The sequence below is a fragment of the Callionymus lyra genome, chromosome 9 (assembly GCF_982586985.1).
Source record: "Callionymus lyra chromosome 9, fCalLyr1.hap1.1, whole genome shotgun sequence".
Classification (NCBI taxonomy): domain Eukaryota; kingdom Metazoa; phylum Chordata; class Actinopteri; order Syngnathiformes; family Callionymidae; genus Callionymus; species Callionymus lyra.
This window is the reverse complement of record NC_141826.1, coordinates 17,599,362-17,626,658: the sequence shown is the minus strand read 5'-3', so window position 1 is coordinate 17,626,658 and position 27,297 is coordinate 17,599,362. Positions and strand designations below refer to the sequence as shown.

The following is a 27,297-nucleotide window of genomic DNA, read 5'->3' as shown; positions in this document are numbered from 1 at the left end:
CATGCTCATATATTGTTTTTTGGTTTGTATTGAATTTATTTTGCTGGATATTAAATCTTGTTTACCATAACCACACCCAATCTGCAGTGATTAGTCAAAATCAAACAAGTCTCCACTTCGAAGGGACTCGTTGTATAAACAAAGCAGGGCGTGATTACACTCATTATGGACTCGTAATCTTTTGTTTGCCCAGATTTCAGTCGGGGGAGAACTTTATAAAGTAATAAGTTCAAAACATGGTCATGAGAGACTTACTGCATCTTGGAGAGGAGATTCAACATTTGAAACATGAGAGTCACGAGAGTTTTCAGATTAGTTGACCTTAAACTATGTTTATATTTGTGTAGCCACGAGTAGATGAAATAAATGTGACCTTCATCAAAATTAATTGTACTTTATTCTGTGTTTCAACTCTCCATAAAGAATACGTTGAATTAAAGCCCAAGAATCAAAGCCAACATAGACATGAAATATTATCTTTAAAAGAACACATTAGAGCAAAATAAACTATTAGTTAATTAAAAATGGAAGTAAATATCCACGCAGACGAAGAGGATCAATCAATTCCTCCTCATCGGACGTTTCTGTGGTATATTTAAACTAAACTTTTGCAGAAGAACCACTAAATATAAACGCGAGCCACTTGCGTCAGCACCGAGTTATGGGCCGCCTGGTTCTCTTTCTGTGTAACCGAACCTGCAACAGCACGTCGCCGTCCTCCCCGGCTAAACAAATTAGTACGTTTGATTGATCAAAGTTTAAAAGAAGGGCTTGATTTCAGAGGACGGAGTGGGGGGTCGCCGAGAGAGATGGAGTATGCAAATGCAAAAAAAGGGTGAAATCATGGGAGGCGAAGAAGAAACGGAGGTCTAGCAGCTGGACGAGCATGTAAATAGCTGCGCAGATAGGTAGGGCTGGGATCGCGGCCAAGGCAGCGCTACAAAGAGCTCATAACATCTGTTTGAGGCGAGATTCCTGTGCTGTGTTGTAGTAAGAATAATAGCTGGGCTCGGAGCTCCTGTTCCTTCATTAGCCAGGATCATGATCACGCATATGCACTGTTGCCTGTTACTCGGTCCAACCACCAGAAACACTCTTAGAAAAATGTTCCCGTTTTCAACACATTTTTGTATGTTTCACCACTTTCTGCTTCAAATTGAACATGTGTTCACGGACACGTGACGAACGAACGTGTTTGGTCAACAACAACTCTGATCAAAAATGAAACTGAAACAGTAAATATCGGTTAGATTTTCAATAGAAATCTCCCAAAAAAACATTGTTTTTTGAAGTTTCTGTGTTGACATCGATAACATGTGTTCCTTAACTTGAGCACCTTTATTCACTTTATCAACATGCACATAAAACTTTGTTCATTTTGAGTTAACCATCTTGTGGGCCACATAAAATGACCAGACAGGCTTGATTTGGCCCCCGGGCCTCCTGTGTCTCATCTTCAAGTGAAACTATTTTCATTGCAATTCATAAATCAAATAGATTTTACTGCTTTGCCGGTAAAAAATAAAAAAGATTAGACAATTCTCTTTTTAAAAACATACACTGACTCCTTCAAGAAACATCTTCAGACGTTTTTTTTTGTTCAGGCTTTTCCTTGATTTTCTGGAACTCCTGTTGTGTTATCAGTTTTATCTTGATCTTTAAAGTATGTACTTTATTGAAAATTGTTTTGATTGTTTAAGCGCTTTGTGACCCTGGTCTGGAAAAGCGCTATACAAATAAAAATGACTTACTTATTTACTTACAATGTGTTTTATCACGCAATTAAAGGAAAGATAAATCCATATAAAAGTCTGTAATAAAGTATATAAATAAAGGGATACAGTATATTTAAACCTAGTTTTCTTATAAAGTATAACCTTTTCATTTATTAAAGGCGAAACCCAACAACTTGGATGAAGGAGACACTATATTTTTTTGAAATTGACATATACAAAAGACAACTTATCAGACAACAAGTGGGACTCCTGTTCTCCCAGACACATTCCACTCTATTTTTCTCTCTCAGCTGGTAGAGCTACTCCAAAAATGTCAACCCAGTCGGACTATAATTGAAAAAAGAACCAGATTGTTTTTGATAACTGTACATGTATAAAAGGCATTTTACCCACATTCAATAAAAGAGACATTTTTGGCCTCACATGTTCAACCCCTCGATCAGGGTGACAGAGATTTCTCCGTTCGACTACTTCCGCTATCAGAGCGATTCCAAGCCTTAAAGGCGACAAAGGAAAATGCGTGAAGTACTTCTTGTGACTCATCTAATAGGGGGAAGCGGCAGCTACTTCCAGTCTCCGGTGGGTGACAAAGCTTTTCTTCACGATGTACCGGAGCCAGATTCACTCACGGACACTCCTTTATTTCTCGAAACATAATCACAATCTGTCACTTTGAGCAACACCCTGTCTTTAACGTGATATATGAATCACGGTCATGATGAATAGAATCGTTTCATTGTATTTTCCCATTTCGATATTTCTCTCCTTAAAGCGATAGACCACCCAAAATTGAACCTCAATGCAACCTTCACTCATTTTCTACTCACCCTCATGTCGACTTAGGGTTGGAATTATTTTCGGAGTAATCTTTTCCTTTTTAGAGTCATAGACAAAGAAAAAAATGTTTATTGTAGCGACTGAAGCTCAGCTGTCTTCACCTCTTCCAAAAAGACAAACTTAAAAACATCCAAATACCTTCATCAGACGTCTGTGATGTCCACCGTGTATTAAAGACTCGACATGAGGAATTGTTCCAGAAAAAGTAAACTATTCTGTATTTTACACTTGTTTGTGCCAGACTTTTAAAGAATAAAAGATATAAAGCAGTAGGACTCCAGGTAAATAGTCCACAGCCCATTCAGTACTTGTGGTTTGCATTGCTTTGGTACAGGCAACAAGTATTTTGAGGTATTTAGATGTTTTTAAGTGTCTTTTTTGGACGAAGACGAAGATAACTGAGCTCCAGTCGCTACATTAAAATGAACAAACATGTTTGTCTATAACTCTAAAAATGAACAGATTACTGTAATAATGTTCAGAATTGTTAGATGTAGAGATAGATAAGATAGATAGGATAGATAAGATAGATAAGATAGATAAGATAGATAGGATAGATAGGATAAATAGATAAGATAGATAAGATAGATAAGATAGATAGGCTAGATAGGATAGATAAGATAGATAAGATAGATAAGATAGATAGGATAGATAGGATAGATAAGATAGATAGATAAGATAGGATAGATAAACACATAGATAGATAAACACATAGATAGATAAACAGACAGACAGACAGACAGACAGACAGACAGACAGACAGACAGACAGACAGACAGACAGACAGACAGACAGACAGACAGACAGACAGACAGACAGACAGACAGACAGACAGACAGACAGACAGACAGACAGACAGACAGACAGACAGACAGACAGACAGACAGACAGACAGACAGACAGACAGACAGATAGATAGATAGATAGATAGATAGATAGATAGATAGATAGATAGATAGATAGATAGATAGATAGATAGATAGATAGATAGATAGATAGATAGATAGATAGATAGATGGATAGACACATAGACAGATAGATAGATAGACAGATAGACAGATAGACAGATAGACAGATAGACAGATAGATAGATAGATAGATAGATAGATAGATAGATAGATAGATAGATAGATAGATAGATAGATAGATAGATAGATAGATAGATAGACAGATAGACAGATAGACAGATAGATAGATAGATAGATAGATAGATAGATAGATAGATAGATAGATAGATAGATAGATAGATAGATAGATAGATAGATAGATAGATAGACAGATAGACAGATAGATAGATAGATAGATAGATAGACAGATAGACAGAATGGTTCAGGGTCTCATAAAGAGGTCAATAAATATCTTCCTCTGTAAGTTTTCCGGGAATGTCCAGATGGCAGAAGGAGCACCCAGAGGACCCGATGGAGAGATAACATCTCCATCAACGCTCGGGGGGAACTCGACATGATCCCTCAGAACCGAGAGAGGAAAGTCGAGATTCCCTCGTGAAATCAGCCGTGTGTGCGACGATAACAACTTATACGGGATACACTGAACAAATGGGAAGTCGTGGTTTTGGAAATCGTGGGCGAGGTATCCAGTGTTGGGCCCTCGGGACGGGTCCTTTTTGTGCTACTCGTGGATCTATTGTGTGGCACTGACTGTTAAATGACATGTAATAATGCAACAATTCATGAAGCAAACCCACAGCCTGGGGGTCCGATCTTCTGACGAAAAGGTATCAATGAGAAGTGGATCTAAAACTACAACTTTATAATGCGGCGCCCCCTTCTATCACCTTCTCGTTCCTCCGCACATGCTAGTGGTTTGTACGACAAATGTTAGTTTTTCTGCGTCCCCTCAGAACAAGTGGCTTCTTAGGACTTGAGGGGCTCCGTTCATTAGATGGGGGGGGGGGGCTTGAAAGCAAAGCAAACAAATTAATTAACACTATCTTTAACCGTGAGTGGCCGAGGCCAGCCGGCCCTGAAACGTTAAACCATTACCTAAATTCGCATGCATCTGTCTACCCCCCCCCCCCCAACACACCCCTAACCCCCCATTCCACAGCCCTCCCCACCCCACACTCCCTGGCGGACCCTCCCGCCCCTGCCCCAGTGCTCACAGCGCCCTTGAACAAGGCCGAAGGACCACCTGCATGAAAGAAGAGACCCTCTCTGTTATGTCTCTGCTTGGGAATGAAATAACACGGAATCCAGCTCTGCAAATAACTCACAGTGAAGATCATTTTCCACATGCTGCTTGACAAAAGGTAAAATAAGAACAGATGACATCCCCTCTTTTCTCTCTCTCTCTCGCTCTCTCTCTCTGGGAACTGGACAGAAGAGACCAGGGTTCGTGACCAAAGACCTTCCCCGTGGTTTGTTAATCAAGTATCTTAACAAAGCCACTTGAAATGCTTTTGTATTCACAAAGTGGAGGTGGATTTTAGATCAGGACCACCGTATAATCTGTAATAATTTTTACGTAGTACAAAATGTTGCTAAACCATACCGCGATCCGTTCGTGGTAAAAGAACGCGTGGTATTACTCCACGAGGCTCCTTGGTATTACTCTGTGCTTCACCATGGTGTGACTCCGCAATTCTCAATGGTATTACTCCGCAAGTGAGGCCCCGTGGTAGTACTCTGATTCTTGACCTTGATAGTATTTTTTTTTGCAAAGCTCCATGGAATTACTCCGTGATCCTTTGTCGTATTACTCGGCGACGCTCCAAAAAATTACTTCACTAAGCTCCTTGGTATTACTCAGCGAAGCTCCAAAAAATTACTTCACTAAGCTCCTTGGTATTACTCCGGGGATCTCTCCGGTATTACTTCTCGATGCTCCTTAGTATTATTTTGAAGAGCTCTGTGGAATAATTCCGTGATCCTTCGTCGTATTACTCAGCGAAGCTCCAAGGAATTACTTCACGAAGCTCCTTGGTATTACTCCAGGGATCCCTCTGGTATTACTTCTCGATGCTCCTTAGTATTATTTTAAAGAGCTTTGTGGAATTATTCCGTGATCCGTAGAAGTAATACTTGACGAAGATCTTAGGAATTACTTTACAAAGCTCCTTGGAATTACTCCAGGGATCTTCCTGGTATTACTACTCAATCCTCCTTGGTATTATTTTGCAAGGATCGGTTGATTCATTCCGTGATCCTAAGTAGTATTACTCCGTGAGGCTCCATGGAATTATTTCATGAAGCTCCTTGGTATTACTCCGGGAATCTCCCTGGTATTACTCCTCTATACCCATTGGTATTATTCTGCAAAACTTAGTGGAATTATTCCATGATCATAAGTAGTAATACTCTGTGATGCTCGATGAAATTACTTCAGGAAGCTCCTTGAAAACTCAGTGGAATTATTTCGCGCTTCTCCGTAGTATAAGTCCCGGTTCTTTGTAGTATCACTTTTATGAGGCTCAGTGGTATTACTTTGTGAGACTCCTGACTACGCTGCCTCGAGGAGTAATACTAAGCAGCACTGCACTTAATTCACCTCATGTTCAAAAAAAACTTGGTAAATCCTGTCATTGCGGAAGGTTTTGCGTACTTGTGTTAAACAACAAAGCTCCGATGTTTAAAAGTCTATTTGGACTTCGAGGGCACCGTGAGTTTTCTGGCCGGTCTCCAGATTGCTAAAATGTTTTCATCTGTTTTGAGAGTCATAGGCGTTATTTAAGTAAACTATTCCCCCAAAAAATGTCAAACAATTTACTCAAACCCCCGACATGTTGCCATAATTGAATGGAAAACATGTCCGCTCGTGTAACGTATCATCTTAAACTTGACCAGGACCAGGAACCTCTCCTAACCCCTCCGGAGAACACCCCGCACGTGAGTCCTAACCTAATCCAAATAAATAGGTGAGGCCACTTATTAGCCTTTAGAATTTTTCATTTTTTGATTTCGGCCCCTTTTCGCCCGAGGGACGGCCCTCGCTTCAAAGCCCTTGAGGTCATTATCTTCATGTCTATATCCGCGGCAGGTTGTCGGCATATGGTAACATTTTAACTCTGGGATTTCTTTTTTTTTTTTTTTTTCTTGTGAGTGTCTGCAGCCATAAATCTGGCGTGTCAAGTATAAAATATATTTGACCAACAACAGATGTACTTCTAATAGCTACCAAGAAAAAAAAAAAAAGAAATCAAAATTAACTGCTTCTAGAATGTTATACAAACAGCCGCGGGCCTGGAGATGGATGTCAGTTGTGTAGAAAGGAGAGTGACATCATTAGAGGAGAAGAAGAAGAAGAAGAAGAAGAAGAAGACGGAGGGAGGAGGGGGGGGGGGGTGTTGCTTTTTATTTTTCTATTGCATCAATTTCTCTCATTCAATCTCCCCTCCTCTCTTTTTTTACTGTAATCCCTCTTCTTCGACCCTTTAGCTGAGACGAATCTGCCTTTCATCCTCTTCTTTCCAGCGGAGGACCCTCGCACAAAGCTCGACTATCCCTGACTCCTCGTCAACCCCTTTGGCCCGATTCATCAAGCGGGGGCCCCGGGGCATTCATCACCCCCGCCACCTTTCATATCCCCCGAAACCAGCTGAAAGCCACTGTCCTCTGCTCTGACTTCAATACTTGCGCCGCGACACGCCCGCAAGATTTATCGCATCGTGGCGTAATTAGTGGCAAAAAAAAAAAAGGTCCTGGATCACAACACATCTGCTTGAAAAATACACCACAAAAGGTCAGGAGAAAAAAAGTAGCTGCAAATTTTAATGTTGCTTTTTAAGGGGGGGGGGCGGGATTTCCACAAACACATTGATAAAGACTCTTAAGATAACTTCTGGTGCGTCTTCATCAGGGTCCGCCGTGTTTAACAAGACGAGACGTGTCGCCGCATTGTGTTCCGGCAGATAGAAGAAAACTCCATTATATCATAAGTGGGACTTGATTTACAACCAGCGACCTCTGCAACCTTCGCTCTTGAACGCAAACGTGTAAATTAAGGGGGTTCGTAAATCACCCCCCCCACAAAAAGGGCACCCGCTTTTGCTCGGAAAGGTAACTTTTAATTAAAAGAAAAATTGATTATTATTCTTTAAGGGAGAAATAACATCTTTACCGAGACATCCCTAAAGACCATATCCTTATAAACTAAACTATAGACTAAACATTACTTCATTTTTAGACATATAACATTAATGAATTAGACAAGAACCAGGTGAGTGCAGACCTCCCCCAAGCAGCTCTCTTCCATCTATATTGTACTTTTTTTTCCCTTATCCAAATATAAGAGCCACATACCCATTTTTAATGCTAATCATTTGTGGTTTTAGCATTTGAAATATTATCCAGAGTAAGGAGCTCAAACTGGTAAATTTGCTTGTTTGAACAACAGTAGGCGAAGAAGAGTTGTTTAGAAATCACACTGACGACCAAGTAACTCGAAGTAACCCGAGGAGTCGCATTTAATACTTGGATATTTCGTCAAGCCAAACTAAAATAGTTAGTTTGCAAGGCTTTAATGTATTATTTAAGATCCTATGTGGTATTACTCCCCGATTAGTGGAGTAATACTATGATGCGTACGAGTCCAACATGACACGTTAAATCTTCGCATTGCATAATTTTTACAAGTTAAAAAAAATTCCCTTTATTTAAAAATATTTTTTCAATCAAGCACAAAACAACTTTTGTAGGTCAGTACTCTGACCACATGAGGGCCACATTAATACAGTCAAATGACTGGTGGTGGGCCCCCGAGCCACACTTTTTTTTTTGGACAGAAAACCTTCCCAGATCTACACGGAACTCCAGAAACAAACTTTTATAAGTGATTTTATAAGAGATAAACAGTGGTTATCAGGTAAGTTAGGTGTCGTTACTCATATATAATTTAATAACCCATGATTTTCTTTCACTCACCAGGACTTGACGCTGGTTTGCAGAAGGTTCTGGAAAAAAAGCACCTGCTTCAAAAACTGTGAGGTGGAGAAACTCATGGAACTTCTCTCGGACGTTCCAATACTTTTCCCGGGAGAACAGGTTTGCTTTCATTTTCCTCCTCGATCTCTTCACAGGCAGAGACAAAAATACACTTTTTCTTTGCATTATTATAACTTTTTTTTCATTTTAATCTACTTTCTGCGTCTGTTTTTTATTTTTATTTTTTTTAAACTCGAGCGAGAGTCGGAGAAGTTTCGTTTTTTACCAAAAGGTAAGTGGAGGAAAAAAAAGGGGGCGTCTTTCTACCGTTATCACCACAAGTAGAAGTAAAAAAAAAAAGAGTGTGAGAGGACAGTGGAGGAAGAAAGGATGCCAGCCAGGCGGGGCTTGCGTTTGAATATCCAATGTGGGAATGAGTGGGAGCTTGTATATAATACAAGTCTGTCCATGTGATAAACAGAGAAATCAATCTGATCACACAAGCAAAAGGAACCATTTTTTTTTCAACAATCTTTAAAAAAGGACTTACTTTTTTTTTTTCTTCGTGCATGGGTCTGGACTGGCAGAAACTTTTTCTCTTTTTTAAATGCCGTCGCTTAATTTGACAGCTGTGCACACAATGGCGGAGGTCGGGACTTTCCTCGGGACCTTCGACTTGGATATACAGAGTTTTCCTGCGCTCGGGAATATTCCCAGTTTACCGGAGCCTCCCGCGGGCTTGAGCGAGCAGCTGGGTCAGATCGAGGGGCGCCTGCAGCGGGGGTCCCCCACGGACTTCGGGCACCTGAAGGGGATCCTGAGGCGGCGGCAGTTGTACTGCAGGACCGGCTTCCAGCTGGAGATTTTCCCCAATGGAACTGTACACGGGACCCGACAGGACCACAGCAGATTCGGTGAGTCTTTAAAAAAAATAAAAAATAAAAATCCCCACAATTCCACGCGTCCTTCATTTTTTTTTAAAATCAAAAAGTCACTTAAAAAAAATCTTAAAAACAAATGGTCGACGACGAGTCGTTTATGTTCATATTTTGTTAGAAACTTTAAGCGTTAAATGGAAGGGGGTTGTTTCCACGGCGACGGTCCCTCTCTGACGTCACTGTCACCTGGCGCGCGGCTAATCCCAGCGCGCGTGGGGAGGGGGGGGGGGGGGGAGAGAGGGGCGCAGGTGTCTCCCTCCGCCGCAAACAAGCGTCATATCCGCCTCGGTCGTTTGGCGGGAATGATAAAAAACTTTATAACCAATTTATTTTTGGTTTTATTACTGATGTGTATAGATTCTGTTTGCAATAGAGTGTTTTAAAAATAATAATAATATAAAAAAAATCAATAATAATAAATGGACTATATTGCTTCCGTTTAAAGGGATTTGAACCTTCAACCCGGCGTGGATCGCGAGGCCTCATCATCTGTCTGACTAAACATCAGCCACTGGCTTCTAATTTAGCTCGGTTGTTTCCCGAGCCTTTGAACTTTCATTGTAACTTCCCGTGAGTCAGCAGCCCCTCCATTAAATATCCCAAAGTATCATAAAAAAAGTATTTTTTGTTTTTTTTCAAGGGTTTTGCCAGAGAGGGATGTTCCCCCAAAATGATTATGATCGACTGGAAGTGTTTCCTCCCGGGGGATTGCCGCTCCAGATAAATCACAATGAGTCATTATGTGACACGTTTAAAAATTATACATTTTTGTCTTTTAACAGACGAAAACTGTTCAACGTTACGTGCTTTTTAAAATCTTTAAACAAGTTCCAGGGCCACACCTAGAACACTACAGACATGTTCATATTTTGACAAAATGAGGATTTTTTTTTCCTGTAAAATTAATCTCCAAGTGCACTTGGAATTCAAGTAAAAATTAAAGACATACAGTCCAATACTTAATGTTTAACGAACAAATACAGTGCAAAATAGTGTATGTAAACCAGTGATCAAATATGTTATTTTAACATTTTAGGAGTATTGAATATCGATAGAAGCAGCTAAAAATGGTCCATAATTCTAAATACAGCCCAAGTTGTTGGCAAAAAAACCCCCGAAAAGTATATTCATTAAAAAAACAAGGTATTCAACTCTAACTTTAATTGTTGAAGACTTACTTTAACATATATTGTTCACCCCTGGTTTACAACAAACATGCAAGCTACCCTCCCAAGTACTTTTTCTAAGGTTTTGGAAAAGTATCATCCTTATATCTTATGTTTTTTAAGAGTTTTTCCAGCTAAAGTCCTTGAAGAAAGTGCACATAGAGGTCATTCCCGGAACTTAATTTACCAGTTCGGACTTTGCTAGCATCGTGCAATTCTGACAAACGTATGGTGGATCTAGATAATCTGCTATCGTCCATGAAGTGCTAGACTTCAGGTGTGTAGTAAAAAAAAAAGCATCTTAGGGAAACAACAAGTCACTGAGACATGAGAGCGATCGTAGAAACAGCGAATACTCTGCTTTTTTTTCCCTGATGTGTGTTTTTTCGTCGCCAGGTATCCTGGAGTTCATCAGCCTGGCAGTGGGGCTGGTCAGCATCAGGGGGGTGGACGCGGGACTCTACCTCGGCATGAATGAGAAAGGAGAACTCTTTGGGTCGGTGAGTCAAACCACATCGTTGACATTGATTGCGAGGCAGACAGTTGTTATCGGCGAGAGACAAAACAAGTGGTTCTCAAGTCAACAAGGACACACGGTTCAAGAGCTCACACAGTTTTTATTCTACCTTTCAAGAGCAGGAAGGGGGGCGTGCAGGGGGGTACGTGTATCAGGTGTCAGAGAGTTACCTGGGGGGCCTCAGTCGCCCCCCTGACTGGAGGTGGTTTCAAACAGTGGCTACTTTTTAAACAGCCTTTATGTGAAAAGTGCAGATATTGTTACTACCTGGCAACCCCCAACTCTGACCCCGGGGGGCGATTCCAGGAGAGGGGGGGTAATTGCACACCTGACTGAGTCACCTGACTGACAGAGGAGGCCATGCAGACACGTCTGTCTGAATCTGGGAGGCCAGGAAGTGCAGGGCTAGGGGGGGCGGGGGGGTTTGTAGGGGAACAAGTCGACGGATGCCTTCGTCCCAAAAAAAGTTGCCAGACCCTGACGAGCGTTTGATGCGATGAGTTGAGTGTCTGTAAAAAAAAAAAAAGAAAGATGGATCTGGTCCAGTCATGCGCCCCCGGAGGTTGTGTTTACAGACAACAGCGCCGCGCCTGACAGCCAATCAAGCAAATTGCTGCTGGAATAAAAAAAAAAAAGGGGGAAAAAAAGGAGCTTTTGTTCGAGATCGAGAAGGTTTGTCAAAACAAAGAAGGCAGAAGAGGACGAGACACAACCGACATGAGTGACAAGAAAAGCTGTTAGAAGTTGAGCTTTCTATCTGTCTATCAGACATGTTTTTGTTATCACCCTTGTGTTATCTCTGGGTCAAGGTGACCCGGAGGCCTGGAAAACAAATGTGTTCGTGGTATCCCTTGTGTGGTCTCTTGGTCAAGGTCAACGACCTCCCCTGGCTTCCATAAATACACATGCAGTGGTGGAGGTCGTTCATCTTGACCCAGAAGCAACACGATTTGTTTTCAGGCCTCCGGGTCACCTTGACCCTGAGATAACACAAGGGTTAACTCCTCATTTATTTTAACTCCCATTACACCTACAGTAGGCGAAGAAGAAAGTGCCACAACTCTCTTGAATAAGTTTGTCGCTTTACCAACATCTAAACACAAAAACAATCTGTTTTTGATTTATTTCAACAGCCATAAACTTCCTTAGTGGACAAACTGATCTGAATCTTAGGACTGTCAATCATACAAGTCAAACTTGACTTGGATCAGAAATACTCGTTTAATTTTGATTGAGTGTGAACTTTTGCAGTGCATTATGGGACGTGTGGTCTATTAATAGCAGATAAGGTTGTACATGCACTTGAGTCGTTTTCTTCCACATTAGTTACAGTAAAGAGGTTTCAGTGTAAAACTATTGTTAATGAAAGTTAGATCTTTCTTTTCGACGGACAGATTTCAGCGTAATGGTGATTATGTTGGTAGTGTTCAGTATTAGCATCTGGATCTACAAACGATTGAAGGATTTGTCGCTCTCTGTGGTGCAGAAGTAGTGGTCTTGTTCTTGAGTGAGGTGTGTTTGGCCATTGAGAAAATAAAAAGGTAATGAAGCTTAAATGATACAAATTGTGGGTGTATATTAATGGAAGTCTGCAGTTTCTTATTCCTTATATATTAACGAAAAACTGTGAATAAGTGGACGAGGTATCGACTTAAGCGCTTGAGTGTTTGTGTCTGGAATCCTTAGTTAGAGAAAAGGTTTTCCTTCATGCAGTGAGAAAAAAGGAGGTTAAGCCCAGTTAAGCCTTCACTTGTTTATTTGGATTCCTACTCGTGTCCAAAGCCGAGGTCCGAAGTCGGATTTCATCTGGTCAGATTTCAGCCTCAGCCAACCACAGAACGTGACACAAAACAAAACTTGTGTAAATTTCGTGTTAAACTTCACTTATTTTGCATTTATGACTCAACCATTGTTATTCATTCATTCATTTTCTGCTGCTTATCCCCTATTGGGGTCGCTTGGGAGGGTTGGATCCTATTGGGCGAGAGGCAGGGGACACCCTGGACAGGACGCCGGTCTGTCGCAGGACACACAAAGACACACAGCCTTTCACGCACACACTCATACCTACGGACAATTTCCCCAAGTTCCCAATCAACCTCTGTATGTTTTTGGACTGTGGAAGGAAACCGGAGTGCCCGGAGTAAACCCACGCAACACGGGGAGAACATACAACATACACACAGAAAGGTCACCAGTTGTCTCCCTTCTGACCTGGAAGCGAACCAGCAACCTTGTTAGAAAGTATGAGAATATGAAGTTTATATTCATGCGACTCAATAAATGTCACAACCTGAGTAAAGTTGGGAAACGTCTGATCTAGGGTGACTTAAAATTAAAATTAGGGTTTTATATTGGCAAGAATCTGACGATACGATATATCGTGATACTGTAGTAAGAGGTATATATGTGTAGTATTGTCGAGTACTTGACTCTGGTGTTGCAGAATTTACAGACCACATGACTCTTGACGAAGTCGTAACTGCTTTCATTTGTTTTGAAACCAAAATATGTCCAAACATCAGCTTTAAAAACTGCTGGAGTCGAGTGTATCCTCTCGTCCCCAGTCATCACCAGGATCTTGCAGGCTTTCATTATTACTCTAGCTGCGGAGGACGTAACGACCGCTGCCATCTAGCGACCCGAAGTTTAATTTAAACACAACAATGAAGAAAACACTGTGAATATGTCCAAACATCAGCTTTGAAAAGCTGCTGTATCCTCTCGTCCTCAGTCGACTTCCATGTTCCTTTAACTGTGGAGGAGGTCATGACTGCTGCCATCTAGTGGATGGGGTTTTAATTGCGACACAAAATAGAACAAATGCTGAAATATTTGCATTTCACTGTGAACAAAACGAAAATGAATGTAATAATCGATACAGTAACGTGAAAAAAGATATCGTCATGCAGCGTAAAATCTTCTCTCTGCCCACAGAGGAAGCTGACGGCCGAGTGCGTGTTCAGGGAGCAGTTCGAGGAGAACTGGTACAACACCTACGCCTCCACCCTGTACAAGCACACGGACACGGGGCGCTTCTACTACGTGGCCCTGAACAAGGACGGCTCCCCGCGGGAGGGCGGCAGGACTAAGAAGCACCAGAAGCTCACGCACTTCCTGCCGCGGCACGTGGAGATCGAGAAGATCCACCAATCCTACAGGGACCACTTCCAACAGAGGTGACCGGGGCTCACAACCCTGGGAGCCGGGACGGGACGTGGATACTTGGTTGAAAACCCATCGACTCCTTTTTTTTTGGGGGGGGGCGGCCCCCCATCGGATCACTAGCACTGATATAAACATTGTTGTGCCTCGGAGAGGAGATTCTTCTGTGAAACCACTGTGGATGCGGAGCTTCCTGTTGAGCCATCCGGACTTCTAGCACCCGAAGATGGAGCGTGGACGAGCCTGATGATGGGAGGAAGAAAAAGGGGCGAAAAGGGCAGTTTGAGACTGTCGAGGTTTTCGGTTGCGGACGAACTGGAGTTCATCGCTTTGGACGAAATCTCTGCGATGGATTTGGACGATATGAAAAAAAAAAAAAAAGAAGCACTTAGCGAACATGTGGAGCTCCGACATGTTCCTCATCATGGAGAGAAGAAGTGATGAAGAGCAGAACCGTGTACAGAAAAAAACGAGACTCGTGATGTTCCGAACATTGTTACAAAATGCAAGCAGCTGAGGGGTACATATGGGTGATCCTATTTATGAGATGTACGATATATTTATTTTCTACATATAAAGTATAAATATAAATCTATATATTTATTTATTGCAAAGACTTTATTTTGTCATGAACTTGAAGTTATCTGGACCAGAGATTCTACTGAATTCACACCGAGACACTAAATAAAAAATAATGAAGAAACTGCAATGACGCGACAATGAAATTGTCCTGCTTTTTGGAGGATTCATCGTAAGAGAGCGTGTTTGCCTGGATGAAAGTCTGATGCACCATTAAAACCACCTGTAGAATACACGTCCGTCCTCTTCATTCTTGCTCGGCACGGAAGCGTTCGGTGAAAACAAGTCGGATTTCAAAGTAAAAGTCTCAAGAAAAATATAAATGAAGAAAATAAGCTATTTTATATCATTGAATAAAAGAGATTTATTGTGGTGAAATTATAGTTATATTAACTAAAAGTGGCATTTCTTTGCTCTGTATAAGAAGCTTTCTGATCCCAAACAAACACTTGAGAATTTAAGGAATTCAAAATAAATAAACGAAAAGGTTTTGTAGGGAAACAATGTTTTTATAATCTATGAATTATTTGATTAAATGATTGTTAATATAAGTAAAAAATCCAAAAACACCTAAATGAATCTCAGCAACAAACGTTAATATTAATTTATCTTAGTATAAAATAGAAAAAATAGTTTTTACATCTGTATTTTGAATAAAAACGAAAAAATAAATTCGAAATTTGGTTGAAAAGCCACAAAATACAAGTTTATTAAACAATAAAATAAACAGGAAGGGAAGAAGATGGAAGAAGGGGAAGTGGATATAACTTAAAAATAAAATAAATAAAAGTATATAAAAAAAAATCCATAATTTAATGGTAGATTTTATTTTAATAACTCAATCAAGAAAACAAGTTGTTTCAATCAAAATTTCCATAAAGAAATGATTTAAATTAAAAAGAAAAATATTCCTCAACAAAATAAATTTCTTCAATGAAAAAAAACAAAAACATTATTATTGTATTTCATTTAATTAATGTCATTTTATTCCATTCGTATTATTTCATTTCTTTATATTCTGTATTCCACAAAAAATGTCCAACTCTGGCAATAAAAGTTTCCTTATTCTGAAAAAAAGATTCTTAAACTAAATTAATTGCTCAGTAAAAATACATTTTCTAGGATACAAGAAAAAAGTTTTCAATCAAAAATAAATAATAATTACTTTAATTAAATATTGAATAATTGCTCCAATAAAAAGAAAAAGATTTAAATTCTAAAAAAAACATGTATTTCAACAATAAATTAGTTTGAATAGAAGAAACATATTTTTTATTAAAAACTAATATTTGTATCCCAAATAAATTGCTGCGATAATATAAAATATTTCATTAAAAGTTGCTTCAATCGATGATGAAAGTACAAAATATTGAATTCATAATTTATCCTCCTGTAAAAACTTTGTTTAAAGTGTCACCGACTAATACCTGCTCAATACTTTAAGGTCCACCTGGTGTCAAATGAACTTCACAAGTCTATGACTCACGATATTAACATGTCAACTTTTGATTTGAAGGTTAGAATCCAACACATGTGCGGCTCGGTTTATAGAAGCTCTTTCCGTTCCGACATAAAATCCGATAGACTTCGCAGATGTCCGATCGCGGGGAGAAAGGATTATTTTTTAGCTTGACCTTTAATGCGACGCTGTAAAGGCCGCAGAGCAGCTAGCGGAGGCGGCGGCGGGAAAAGTAGCGTGAAAGAAAAAGTGCAGATTTTCTTCCCAGAGAACTCCCCCGTCAATCCCACTGCCCTCATAAACCCTCCTGTAATGGTCCCGGGTCTCAATAATGTCTCAGTCAGTCCACCGTGCTAAATCAGATTCCTGCTGCAACTGGATCTCGGCTCCTAATTGGCTTTACACATCAGCGTGGATTTAGCCCGTGATTGGTCGTCGGGGGGCCAGGGGGGCCAGGGGGGCCGGGGGGCCTCTCGCTCGCTCGCTCGCCGCCTTCTCAACGGACAGAAACAGCTGCCCCCCCGCTGTCGCCCCGACCAGCCGGGGCCGGCGGAGCGCGGCGGCGAGTTGGTGGTAATCTGGGGCTAAAAGGGGACGGGATCAACATTTCAACATCTGCAATAGTTGTAATGTTTCTCCACTGGCAGATATCTGGGAGCCGCGAGAGAAAGATCCCCCCGAGGGGGGGGAAGGGAATGGAAAAGTCAAAGACATGCTACGGGGAAAACCCTGGCAGACAGAAATGAAAACAACACCGGCAGAGGAAAAATAGATGAAAGATTAAAAGGACAAAAAGGTGTCGGTTCATCTTTGAGGGGAAAGTTTTTCCAGACACCTGTGCGGGTCGTCGTTACCACAGGTGAGACTATTATTCGAATCCATCGTCCTCCGAGGGAAAAATTCAAGTCAGGAAAAAGTCAAATCAAATACTCACTTTTTCCAGGTAAAATTAGACAAAAAAAGAATAGGTTTTTTTTCGGCAAAGGTGGGGGAGGTACTCTTCAAAACGTAGATGAGTTGAGACCGGAGCAAAATGAACTAGTTTCCTAATGTTGCAGAACAATTGAAAAGCTAAGTATGAAGCACTTCTTATTTTAGATGATTTATTTTCTTTAAACTTTAAAAGTTAAGGCTAACTTTTCAAATTTCACTGAAGTTAGTATTTAAAACACAAACGGGTGTGGAAAAAAAAAAAAGGTGAGCACAGCTGTAAACTATTAATTGAATTCATTGTCAAATTCAAATCAGGAAAAGCCCATCAAATACTCACTTTTTCCAGGTAAAATTTGACAAAAAATTGATTATTTCATCAAAGGTAGGGGAGGTACTCTGCAAAACGTCGGTGAGGGGAGGGCGGAACGAATGGCAGTTGAATTTGATTGACAGATCACGAGATACTCATCTTTAAATGTGTTGCTTGAAATCATTTCTTGACTTTACAGTACAAGCAACTCAATTTTTTTCTTTTTAATTGTGTTACATTTTTTATTCAATGACAATCCAGGTGTGAGATTTAAAATATATTTTAAAATATTTATGATATACAATTGTTATTGTGGAATTATTTAATAGAGTAAACCTAAAATAAAAAAGGTATAATTTAACATTTAAATTTAAAGTTTCTTTATTAAAGAAAAAAATTATGGTGAACAGGTGAAATGTATTGTGATTTGAAATGAAAAAATATGCAGAATATTTTAATTTAAAAATGGTTTATTACTCAGCAAAAAACTTCCAGAACTTTAGATCTAAGCCTACATAGAGAAAACTATTGTCTTCATGTTTTTATTTATCTTAAAATGTGTTACCAATGTCAGGAATGGTAACAGGAAAAAAAAGACAATAAAGTTAATTTTTTTTGTTTGAAAAACATTCCTTTTCTTTAAGGTAAGTGAATAAATCTTTAGATTGAGTTTTAATATTTTTATCGTTACAGGTTGAATTCCAGTCAAAATGATTGATATAAAATCAGAAAATTCAAGTCGAGATAAAAGAGCAGAGAAAAGTTCAACTCACTTCCCGGCCTGTGATTGGACGACTCTGTGGAAGACAAAATATTGGTCACTAAACCTAATCGTCAACACCTGTGAGGTGAAACATCACTAACCTGTTGAACGAAGAAGGGGGTCAGGGGAAGGATTCTTCAAGCTAGCCGGGGTCACATGCAGATCAAAAAAACAACAACTTTCGATTTGACCTGCAGGGGAAGTTCCAAAGAAAGAAATCCAAAGACTGGCGTTGATTATGCTTTTGGTCGCTTTATTAAATGTTATATTAAATACAAGATAATCAGGTTTATGATAAAACATGTGGGTGTATCTGCCGACATTCTTAAAGAGACACCTTGTGCAAACACAGGAGGCGACTGACCCAAGTCACCTGGAGAATCTAATAAGCAGCGAAAATCGTCCAATCGACCGTGAACAGCTCTAAAACGAAGGAACTTCAAAACACTTTTTTTTTTTTTTTTTCCATTTCAACACACTATAGTTTGGGCCCCCGGTGCAGCCGACCCAACGCGCCTGTGCTTGGTCAGTCCTTCGCGGTGACCGGGAAATTAAAAGAAAAAGAACAAAACAAAAAAACAAAAAAAAGGGACACGTAGGACATGAACAAGAGACGGAACACAGTGCTATGCTAGACGTCACGTGACCATGTGGATGATGTCACAAAGAAAGTCTTGAGAGAACCAGCAGGCAGTTTAGAACGACACAAGCATTCCGAGAGCAACAGAAACATTGAGTAGTGGAATAGAAAAAAGGAAAAAAATAAAAATAAAACAACTTTACACATTTTTTAATAAACTAAACTAATCATATAAGGCTGTTTTTTCTATCAACTGATCGTCTCCCGTCTCCATGACGACAGGGCGGAACCGGAGGGGGTGGATGTTGTTGGTGCCGGCAACCACACTGGTCCCACTCAGCTTAAACATCGAAAACAGTATAAAAATCTCAACAAAACGCCCGTGAGCATCGAGGGGAAACTTTTCTTAAATAGATGAAAAATGACAGAACTTGAGCAACTCTTAAGGCGGTATGTACACTTTTTTAAAACCACGTTTAAGTTCCCGAATAGACGCCTTTAAAACAAGCATTTGTACATGTTTCTCCCGGGTCTCTCAGCGGAGAGTTCAGAACCACATGTGGCCCCGGTGGGCAGCAGTGGAGTCCCCGGACTTCCCCCTGCCCAGCTTGCTTTGAGACCCAAGTGGACCTGGAGTGGTCCTTAAAAGAGAGGGTGACCTTGTTTGGACGGGCCACTACGGGGGGGGGGGGTCGAGCCGGGCCGGGCGCCGTAAAGTGAGGGGTCTCTCGGTCCTTAGAGGCCCGTGGAGGGCCCGGGATTCTTGCCCATGGATTGGTGGGAGCTCATGCCGTGGAGCTGCTGGTAGAGGCCCAGCAGGTCCATTTGGCTGAGCCCGCCTGCTCCCAGCATGCCGTTCTGCATAGCGAGCTGGTTTAGGTAGCTGGCCTGGTTGGCCATGGCCAGCTGCTGCTCCTGGACCTTCCTGTTGCTGACCAGCTTCTGGATGTACATCATCAGCTGCAGGGACAAACTCTTGTTAGGTGGGTTCTTCAGGGACGGGTAACAACACCATGATGGCACCGGTTCTCAGTTAAACCATAGGAACCACACTAAAGAGTTCCTCGCCTCACAATTTTCCTGATAAGTATTGATGTGGCATCAGTACTGGATAAAATCTAAACAATACTCAGCTTTAGTGACGCTCATTTGATCAACTAGAGTGGTTGTGGAGATAAAAGGCTCACGTGGAGGTGGGCGACTCAAATGTACATTCATACGTTTCACGATACAGTGTGGAGCTCAGTAGGTGGCGCTCTCGATTTGGAAATAACATGGTTTTATTAAATTAATGTTTACGAGCCAAAGATTATCGAGGCGTCCCATGAAACCTCAGCAGTTTCTTGAAACCCCCCTGAACTGTTTCGCGAAACCTCCTTGGTTGTTTCATGACACCTCCTCAGCCGTTCCGTAAAACACAAGCCGATTTCGTGAAACCTGAGCTGTTTTAATAAACCCCCACAACTGTTCCATGAAACATCTTCAGCAGTTTCGTGAAATCTTCTCAACTGTTCCATGAAACATCATTAGCCGTTTCGTGAAACCTCCTCGACTGTTTCGTGAAACCTCCTCGACTGTTTCGTTAAACCTCCCCGACTGTTTCGTTAAACCTCCTCGACTGTTTCGTTAAACCTCCTCGACTGTTTTGTTAAACCTCCTCGACTGTTTTGTTAAACATCAGCTGTTCCGTGAAACATAAGCCGTTTCGTGAAACATAAGCTGTTTCGTGAAACTGCCTCAAATGTTTCGTGAAACTGCCTCAAATGTTTCGTGAAACCTCTTCAACTGTTTCGTGAAACCTCTTCAACTGCTTCGTTAAACCACCTCAACTGTTTCGTGAAACCTCTTCAACTGCTTCGTTAAACCACCTCAACTGTTTCGTGAAACATCAACTGTTTCATGAAACATCAACTGTTTCATGAAACATCATCTGTTCCGTGAAACATCATCTGTTTCGTGAAACATCATCTGTTCCGTGAAACATCATCTGTTTGGTGAAACATCATCTGTTCCGTGAAACATCATCTGTTCCGTGAAACATCATCTGTTCCGTGAAACATCAGCTGTTCCGTGAAACATCAGCTGTTCCGTGAAACATCAGCTGTTCCATGAAACCTCAACTGTTCCATGAAACCTCAACTGTTCCATGAAACATCAGCCGTTTTGTTAAACCTCCTCTACTGTTTCGTGAAACCTCATATAAGCTGATCTATCATGAGTAAGTTTGGACGTTGTTATTATTGTGGCGTACCGTCTGCTGCCTGTTGGTGACGTCTCTATAAATGGCTTCTCTGCGTTTGATCTCCATTTCCATGGTGGTCAGCTGGCTCAGAGCCATGGTCTGGACCTGGCTCTCCGTGAGCGACGGGTTATCCTTCCACTGGAAAAAAAAAAAAAAGACGACAGGTGTGAGTCTCACACTGCACTCCAGCAGAAACTGAAGTTGTCGGCGTCACTCACCAGTCGACCGATGATGTCTTCCAAGGCCTCGCGAGGTAACGACTTCAGCCCGTTCGTGGCCTCGATCACCTTCTGCCGACCCTGGTTGATCAGCTCCTGAGGGGTGATGGACAGGTGTGACAGGTGTGAGCTCATGTGAGAAGCACTCAGACGCTCAAAAATGTGTCGAGATTATCTCAAAGTCTGCTAATCTTGTGTTTTATGATAAAATTGGAGCCAAACTATTTTGCTCACATCAAAGATACAAAGAATTTTAGAATCTGCAACAGCTGTCGGCAGTGGTCAGTGGCTTAAGCAGAGCTGTAGAACTGTTTAGAAGAAATCAACAGAGGCTCTCTAAAGCAAGGTATGGTCTGTTGTCCTTTTCATGAACCAATTTCAATGTACTGGGGCCCAGGAGTGAAAAACACATTTACAAACTCTGAAACAAATTTAAAGTTTGTTCATTTGTTTTTGGCAATTTATACATTCGTTTCAGGAAGTTTTTAACAAAACGTCCACAACAAATTCATAAACACGAATTTAGATAAAAGTACAATATTCAACATAACACATTTACACCTTTGGTAAATTAGTTCTTTTTTAAAACTTATTTTTTTGTTTTGCTTCAGGAGTTTGTAATTTTGTTTTATGAAATTGAAACTTATTAAGAAAATTCGTGAAACAAAATGACAATTTCCTGAAAAAAATATACAAATTTACTTCAATTTATTTACAGAGTTTGTACATTTGTCTCTGAAAATTGTCATTTTGTGTCAGGAAATAAAATAGTAAATTACAGGAAAATTCTATTAGGTTCAGAGTTTGCTAATTTATTTCAGAGAATTGGAAATTTGTTTCCCCAACCGTACATTAGTTTCAGAAAATTGTCAGTAAATGTTATACATATACGAAAATTTGATCCAGAAATAGTCATTTTTAATCAGGAACTAAATGTGTTTTGAGTTTGTAAATAGTTTTGCACTTCCGGGCCACCGTACACATGTGACCGTGGTCGTCACATCTAAGGTGGTTCTGAGGGATAGATTCCCGGAGCATCACTTGGAGGTTTGTCCACGTGCCAGTAGCTGCTGACCCAGACGAGGAGGACGAGACTTTGGCGGCTACAGGACTGTTGTCGCAATTAGCAGTCGGGCTCGTGGAATGTGGTGCAACCATGTCGCGGGGGGAGGGAGGAGGAGCGGGGCATGTGGAGCTCATTACTTACCTCCAGCTGCTGGTTGTTCATGGAGGCCAGCGCTGCCATGTTGTAGGAGACGTAGGCAGAGTTGCCCCCCATGTCCATGCCGGGCTGCATCTGGTAGTTGTTCCTCATGGAGAGACCCTGGGAAGAGGGAGTCCAAGATTAAGACTTGTGGTCCTGCTCTGCCCCTTCGTGTTGGGCGACGAAACAAAGACTTCTCCAGACAGAAAGATCTATCGGAGAAGATCGTCTTTTTATTAAACACGTGTGTTTTGTGTGTCAGACGTGTCCTAGTTAAGGCCAGCAGGATGCCGATGTCTGTGTGTAATTGAGCCTCTGCTGCAGATGGTTTTTCCCGTGCCCTGTAATCTGGCCATCCGGTATGTAAGGGTGTGTTGGTGTGTGCGTGTGTTTGTGCGCTCGGGGGGGACTGTGGGGGTCTTTTGGACTTGGTCAGAGACAGGTGTGCAAGTCCAAACACTACAACAAAAAAAAACCTCACACACAATCCTCAAGGTTGACGACGAACGAACACTTTTCTGGAGATCAAATCAGGAACTAGGACGTGAACTTGTCCACCTCTCGGCCTCTCTGACCTTCTGGAGCGACGAACCAGCTCCACACACCTCTCTCGTGCTCTTATAGGACCGGGGTCCCGTACGCATCCACGGGTTTACATTGTCAACGAGAATCCATCCGAGCTAATTTCCTGCACGTCTTTCTTCTGCTGTCGTTTTAAGGAAGAGAGTCATCCTGCTTCGCCGCACGTTATTGCCAAGTGTTGACAGAATGAGTGCAACATTCTTGTCCCGACGATCCCTGAGTGAGGAAACTCTGGACTTCTAAATAACTGGATGTAGGCAGGAGCCGTTCTGTTCTTTGAGACTTGAAGACAGCTAGGCCTGCAAATATGCTTCTATAAAGCCGGTGTCGGATAATATCGATACACCGGTAATATTGCAATGTTTTACATATTTTGATACGGCATCAATATTTAACAGAAGCGTGTCGATTTGTTATTTTGGCTTTCAAATCATATAATTGCATAGTTATTTTATGGTTCATATGTCAATAAATGTGGTAAATAAAACATTTTATTTTTTATTTTAACAATTGCCTTCTATATATTGACGCCGTTTGTCCACTTTTGAGTAGCAATTAAAATTCTGGCCGTTAAATGACTGAGGACGAGGGGATACAGTCGACTCCAGCAGCTCTTAAAGCTGCTGTTTGAACATATTTTGGTTTAAAAACAAATGAAAGCAGTTACGACTTTGTCAAGAGTCATGTAGTCTGTAAATTCTGCAACACCAGAGTCAAGTACTCGACAATACTACAAATATATCCTCGTTACTACAGTTTCGAAATATATAATTTGGTTGACCCTGTAAGGTGTTACGATGCTAAAACACACCCCTATTGTTATTAAATATAAAAAAATGTGTCATAACCTTAGAAATTGTTTGTTTGTTAGCTTTTTGTATTGATAGTCATATTTAGCGACATTCACAGTCCCCCCCCCCCTCTATTTCGCTTGCATTAAAACCTGCAAAAAATGTGAAGCTAGTTTTACTTGGATTTTACTTGGCTCCAATTTGACATTGATACTCATTTGTAAAATTGTCCATTTCAGGTATGTTTTGCAGCTTTTATTTAAGTAAAATAAAGCCGTTTCCTTTAAATCAACCGAAGTGTTAATATGCAGACTTACAAAGAAGGAGCGTTATATGTTGATTCTATCAAATGTTTTGTTGGTTATACTACACAATGAATTGTAAAGTATAAAAAAAACAACGCATACTGAATCACTATTGAAATATTGGTTAACAAAAACAACTGACAACCAACTCAGATGTTAAGCCATTAGCCTAATAACACTCTGTGGTCCTGAGGAGATGCGGTGACCTGAAAAGCTGCTAAGCGCTCAGACATGGCAGCGGTGAGTGTTGAAAAAATAATCATTCGGTAAATTACAATCTAGGATTACAAGTAAGAAGTGTAAACCTGCGCTTACAACACCAGCCCCCGGGACTCTCTCCAAACAAAACCACTAATTGCACCTTCGTTGATCAGTCGAGTCGCGGGCCCTCTGCGAACACTTGAGGTTTATGCGGTGGTGACGAAGCCTCCGGATCAAATACTTTTTTCATTCAGAAGTTCAAACCGAGAGAAAGACTCGAGCCGGTTACAACCGCGGCCTACCTTTTTCTCCGCCTCGTACTCGGTCCAGGCTGCCTTTCGATCCTCCTCGCTAAGAGCTTCTTCCTCTTTGTGGTCCAGCAGGGAGTCGTGCTCGTGGTAACACACGATCTGGTCCTTGTTGCTTTGAAGCAGTTCAGCCAAGATGGGATCCTGGAGAGAGGCAGAGAATAAAAGGTCAAAAATTTAGACACAATGAAAGCAAGCTTTGATTTTGACCAGGTAAAGTTAATCAATGTGTATAAAGAAATATTGATGTTAGGTTGAGATAGAAACTTCAGCAGTTTTAACACTTCAAATTATTTATCACCTCTGGTCATCTTCAAACTTGTGGGCCATTTGTGAGTTCAAATTCTACAGCCATCCATTTAAACTACATTTTTATGATCAGATCTCTTAAAAAAGCAAAATAAATTTGACCAAAAAATGACCATAATTCACACAAAACTACCGAAACATTCAACAGAATAATTAAAAACAAAGTTTGGATCAAATGTGTCCAGAAGAAAACGAAGGACCCCCTAGCATGCGGTCTTGGCTAGACAAGAATCAACCTCTAGCGGCCCCCAGGCGAGTTGAGACCCCTGATGTAGTGCCCTGCAAAGAAGATGTCAGGTGTCTCATGTTCAGGTCAAGAGTTAATCGAGTCCAACTTGAGAGGTTCCCTGATTCCCAAACAAAAAAAACAAAAAAAACGTTCACCTCTTACGGGACGAATTCAAAAATAACACACACATTAGAGGATAAAAGAAAATGTAAAAACAATCTAAATAACTGAAAGATTTTAGGAGAGAGAGAAAGAGGGGTGGGGGGGGGGTTGTGGTTTCCATGACTACATTGTTATTGCAAACAATACCTGGGGAAAATTAGCAGAGTGGGGCCAGGCCATGCTCACACAAACATGGTTCAAATTACTCACACTGCAGAAGGTTTGCTTTTCTTTGTCTGGACTTAGCTTTACATTAAACTGGAATTTTGCTCTCTGGAAACAACGTCATGCTCTCGTTGCATCATTAAGAAGCACGGCAGCCAATTTAGAAACCCCCCCTCCTTTGCTGTGCCTCCCCTCTTGCTCTATGAACTATGACAAGGCATGCATACATAATAAGTAGACGCAGAAAACAAATAAAATGTGTACAACTGTATGCATGTTCCCATGATGCAACTGGTACAAGTATACTTCAGGTCTAACGTTTGGACACTTGCACCGACCGTCAACTTTAACACATCCTGACACATTACAAATGTATTTTGATATCCGACTCCAGTGTCGCAGATTGGCTGTTTTTCTAAACTTGGGACGCCCGAACACGCATGACGGAGTTCCCCGCGAGTCGACCAGGTAACGGGTCAGTGGAGCTGCAGGTCAAATGACAGTACAGATGCTCCCCCTGGAACCCAGTACTTCTTGGGATACCCAAGTAATCCCCCTGCAGCAATTGCTCTGGGGTGGTCCGGTCCATCTCCAGCCCTGCTCCGTGTGTGCGTGCGAGTCACTGGAGTCCGCCGTAATGATTGGGTGAGTAACCCGACCTGCGCCCATTGTCGTTCTTCAGAACCTGCACGGTGAAGTTGATCACTTCATCACAGCCGGTCTCTGGTTGAACCGCGTTGAACAAGTACCGACAACATTTAATAATGTTCAATGTCCTTCTAGAGACCGTTAACCACAAAAACATGTTAACATGCCATATCGTGGTTCACCTTCCACCATCTTGCCAGTTCACAATTTATTGTTACACAATTTCTTTCTAAACACCGTTTTATTTTTTAGCGATGGCCGTTTTGCTATGTCAAAAGTGATCCTCAGCTGCGATTGGTTGGCTGGGCGGCAATGCATTATGGGAGCTGTTCAGGTCACAGTTACAAAGAGGGTTGTTGAGAGAGATGGCGCCTCATACGCAACGTTCAGTTTGCAAGTTCAAATGAATGTCGTTTGATATATTTTGCTAATGAAAAATAAGTAAAACATTAAAATGTCACTACCTTGCAGGTATCATTGATTCATATATATTTTCTACCATGTATTCCTGTAGCAGAGTTGCAGGTAGCTGGAGCCAATCCAAGCTGCTCAGGGCAAGAGGCGGGGGACACCCTGAACAAGTTGCCGGCCTTTTACAGAGTATACAGAAATGTACAACTATTCTCAGACAACTACAAACAATATAAAGCATGGATGTCGTTTTTCAATCATGCAAAAGGGCCAACGTTTTTAAACCGTTTAAGTTGTGGCCTGAAAAGAATTGTGCATTTTCTGCGCTGTGACAGGAAGTGTGAGTCCGAGTACAATATTGAGAATCTTTGAGGATCAATGCATCACAATTATTTGTGTTTGTTCTTCCATTTGAATTCCATCTGCGTTGGTTTGACGCTTATTGAAAATCTCTGTTGATACTATGCGTTCCTTACCTCATCTAAGAACTGACAACTTTTAGGTGACGATATTAACGTCAACATTAATGCAGCTTGATTTGATCCAACCACAAAACGACTCTGCAGGCCAGGTTTGGTCCCACCAAATGTTTTTTATCTACGGGAGGAAACCTCTTCTCCACCATGTGTCCCAATTCAACCAAAGATTTCCAAATGAAAT

At 41.1% G+C, this 27,297-nt stretch overlaps 2 protein-coding genes across 2 annotated transcripts in view; one reads left to right on the top strand and one right to left on the bottom strand.

The window, feature by feature from the left end:
• The first annotated feature begins 9,059 nt into the window (after nucleotides 1-9,059).
• fgf16 (fibroblast growth factor 16) lies at nucleotides 9,060-14,258 on the top strand. Its single transcript, XM_087798872.1, has 3 exons — nucleotides 9,060-9,366; nucleotides 10,953-11,056; nucleotides 14,011-14,258. Exons 1-3 carry the CDS (start codon nucleotides 9,060-9,062, stop codon nucleotides 14,254-14,256), a joined length of 657 nt encoding a protein of 218 aa, XP_087654998.1. The 3' UTR covers nucleotides 14,257-14,258.
• A 4,256-nt stretch (nucleotides 14,259-18,514) lies between these two features.
• Nucleotides 18,515-27,297, bottom strand: part of atrx (ATRX chromatin remodeler) — a 30,793-nt gene continuing 22,010 nt past the window's right edge. Inside the window, exons 30-34 of the mRNA XM_087799564.1 lie at nucleotides 24,708-24,857; nucleotides 22,530-22,646; nucleotides 21,323-21,418; nucleotides 21,114-21,242; nucleotides 18,515-19,822 (exon numbers count right to left, since the gene is read on the bottom strand). Of these exons, the coding sequence (XP_087655690.1) occupies nucleotides 19,598-19,822; nucleotides 21,114-21,242; nucleotides 21,323-21,418; nucleotides 22,530-22,646; nucleotides 24,708-24,857 (717 nt within the window). The 3' untranslated portion in view covers nucleotides 18,515-19,597. The remainder of the gene's footprint in view (nucleotides 19,823-21,113; nucleotides 21,243-21,322; nucleotides 21,419-22,529; nucleotides 22,647-24,707; nucleotides 24,858-27,297) is intronic.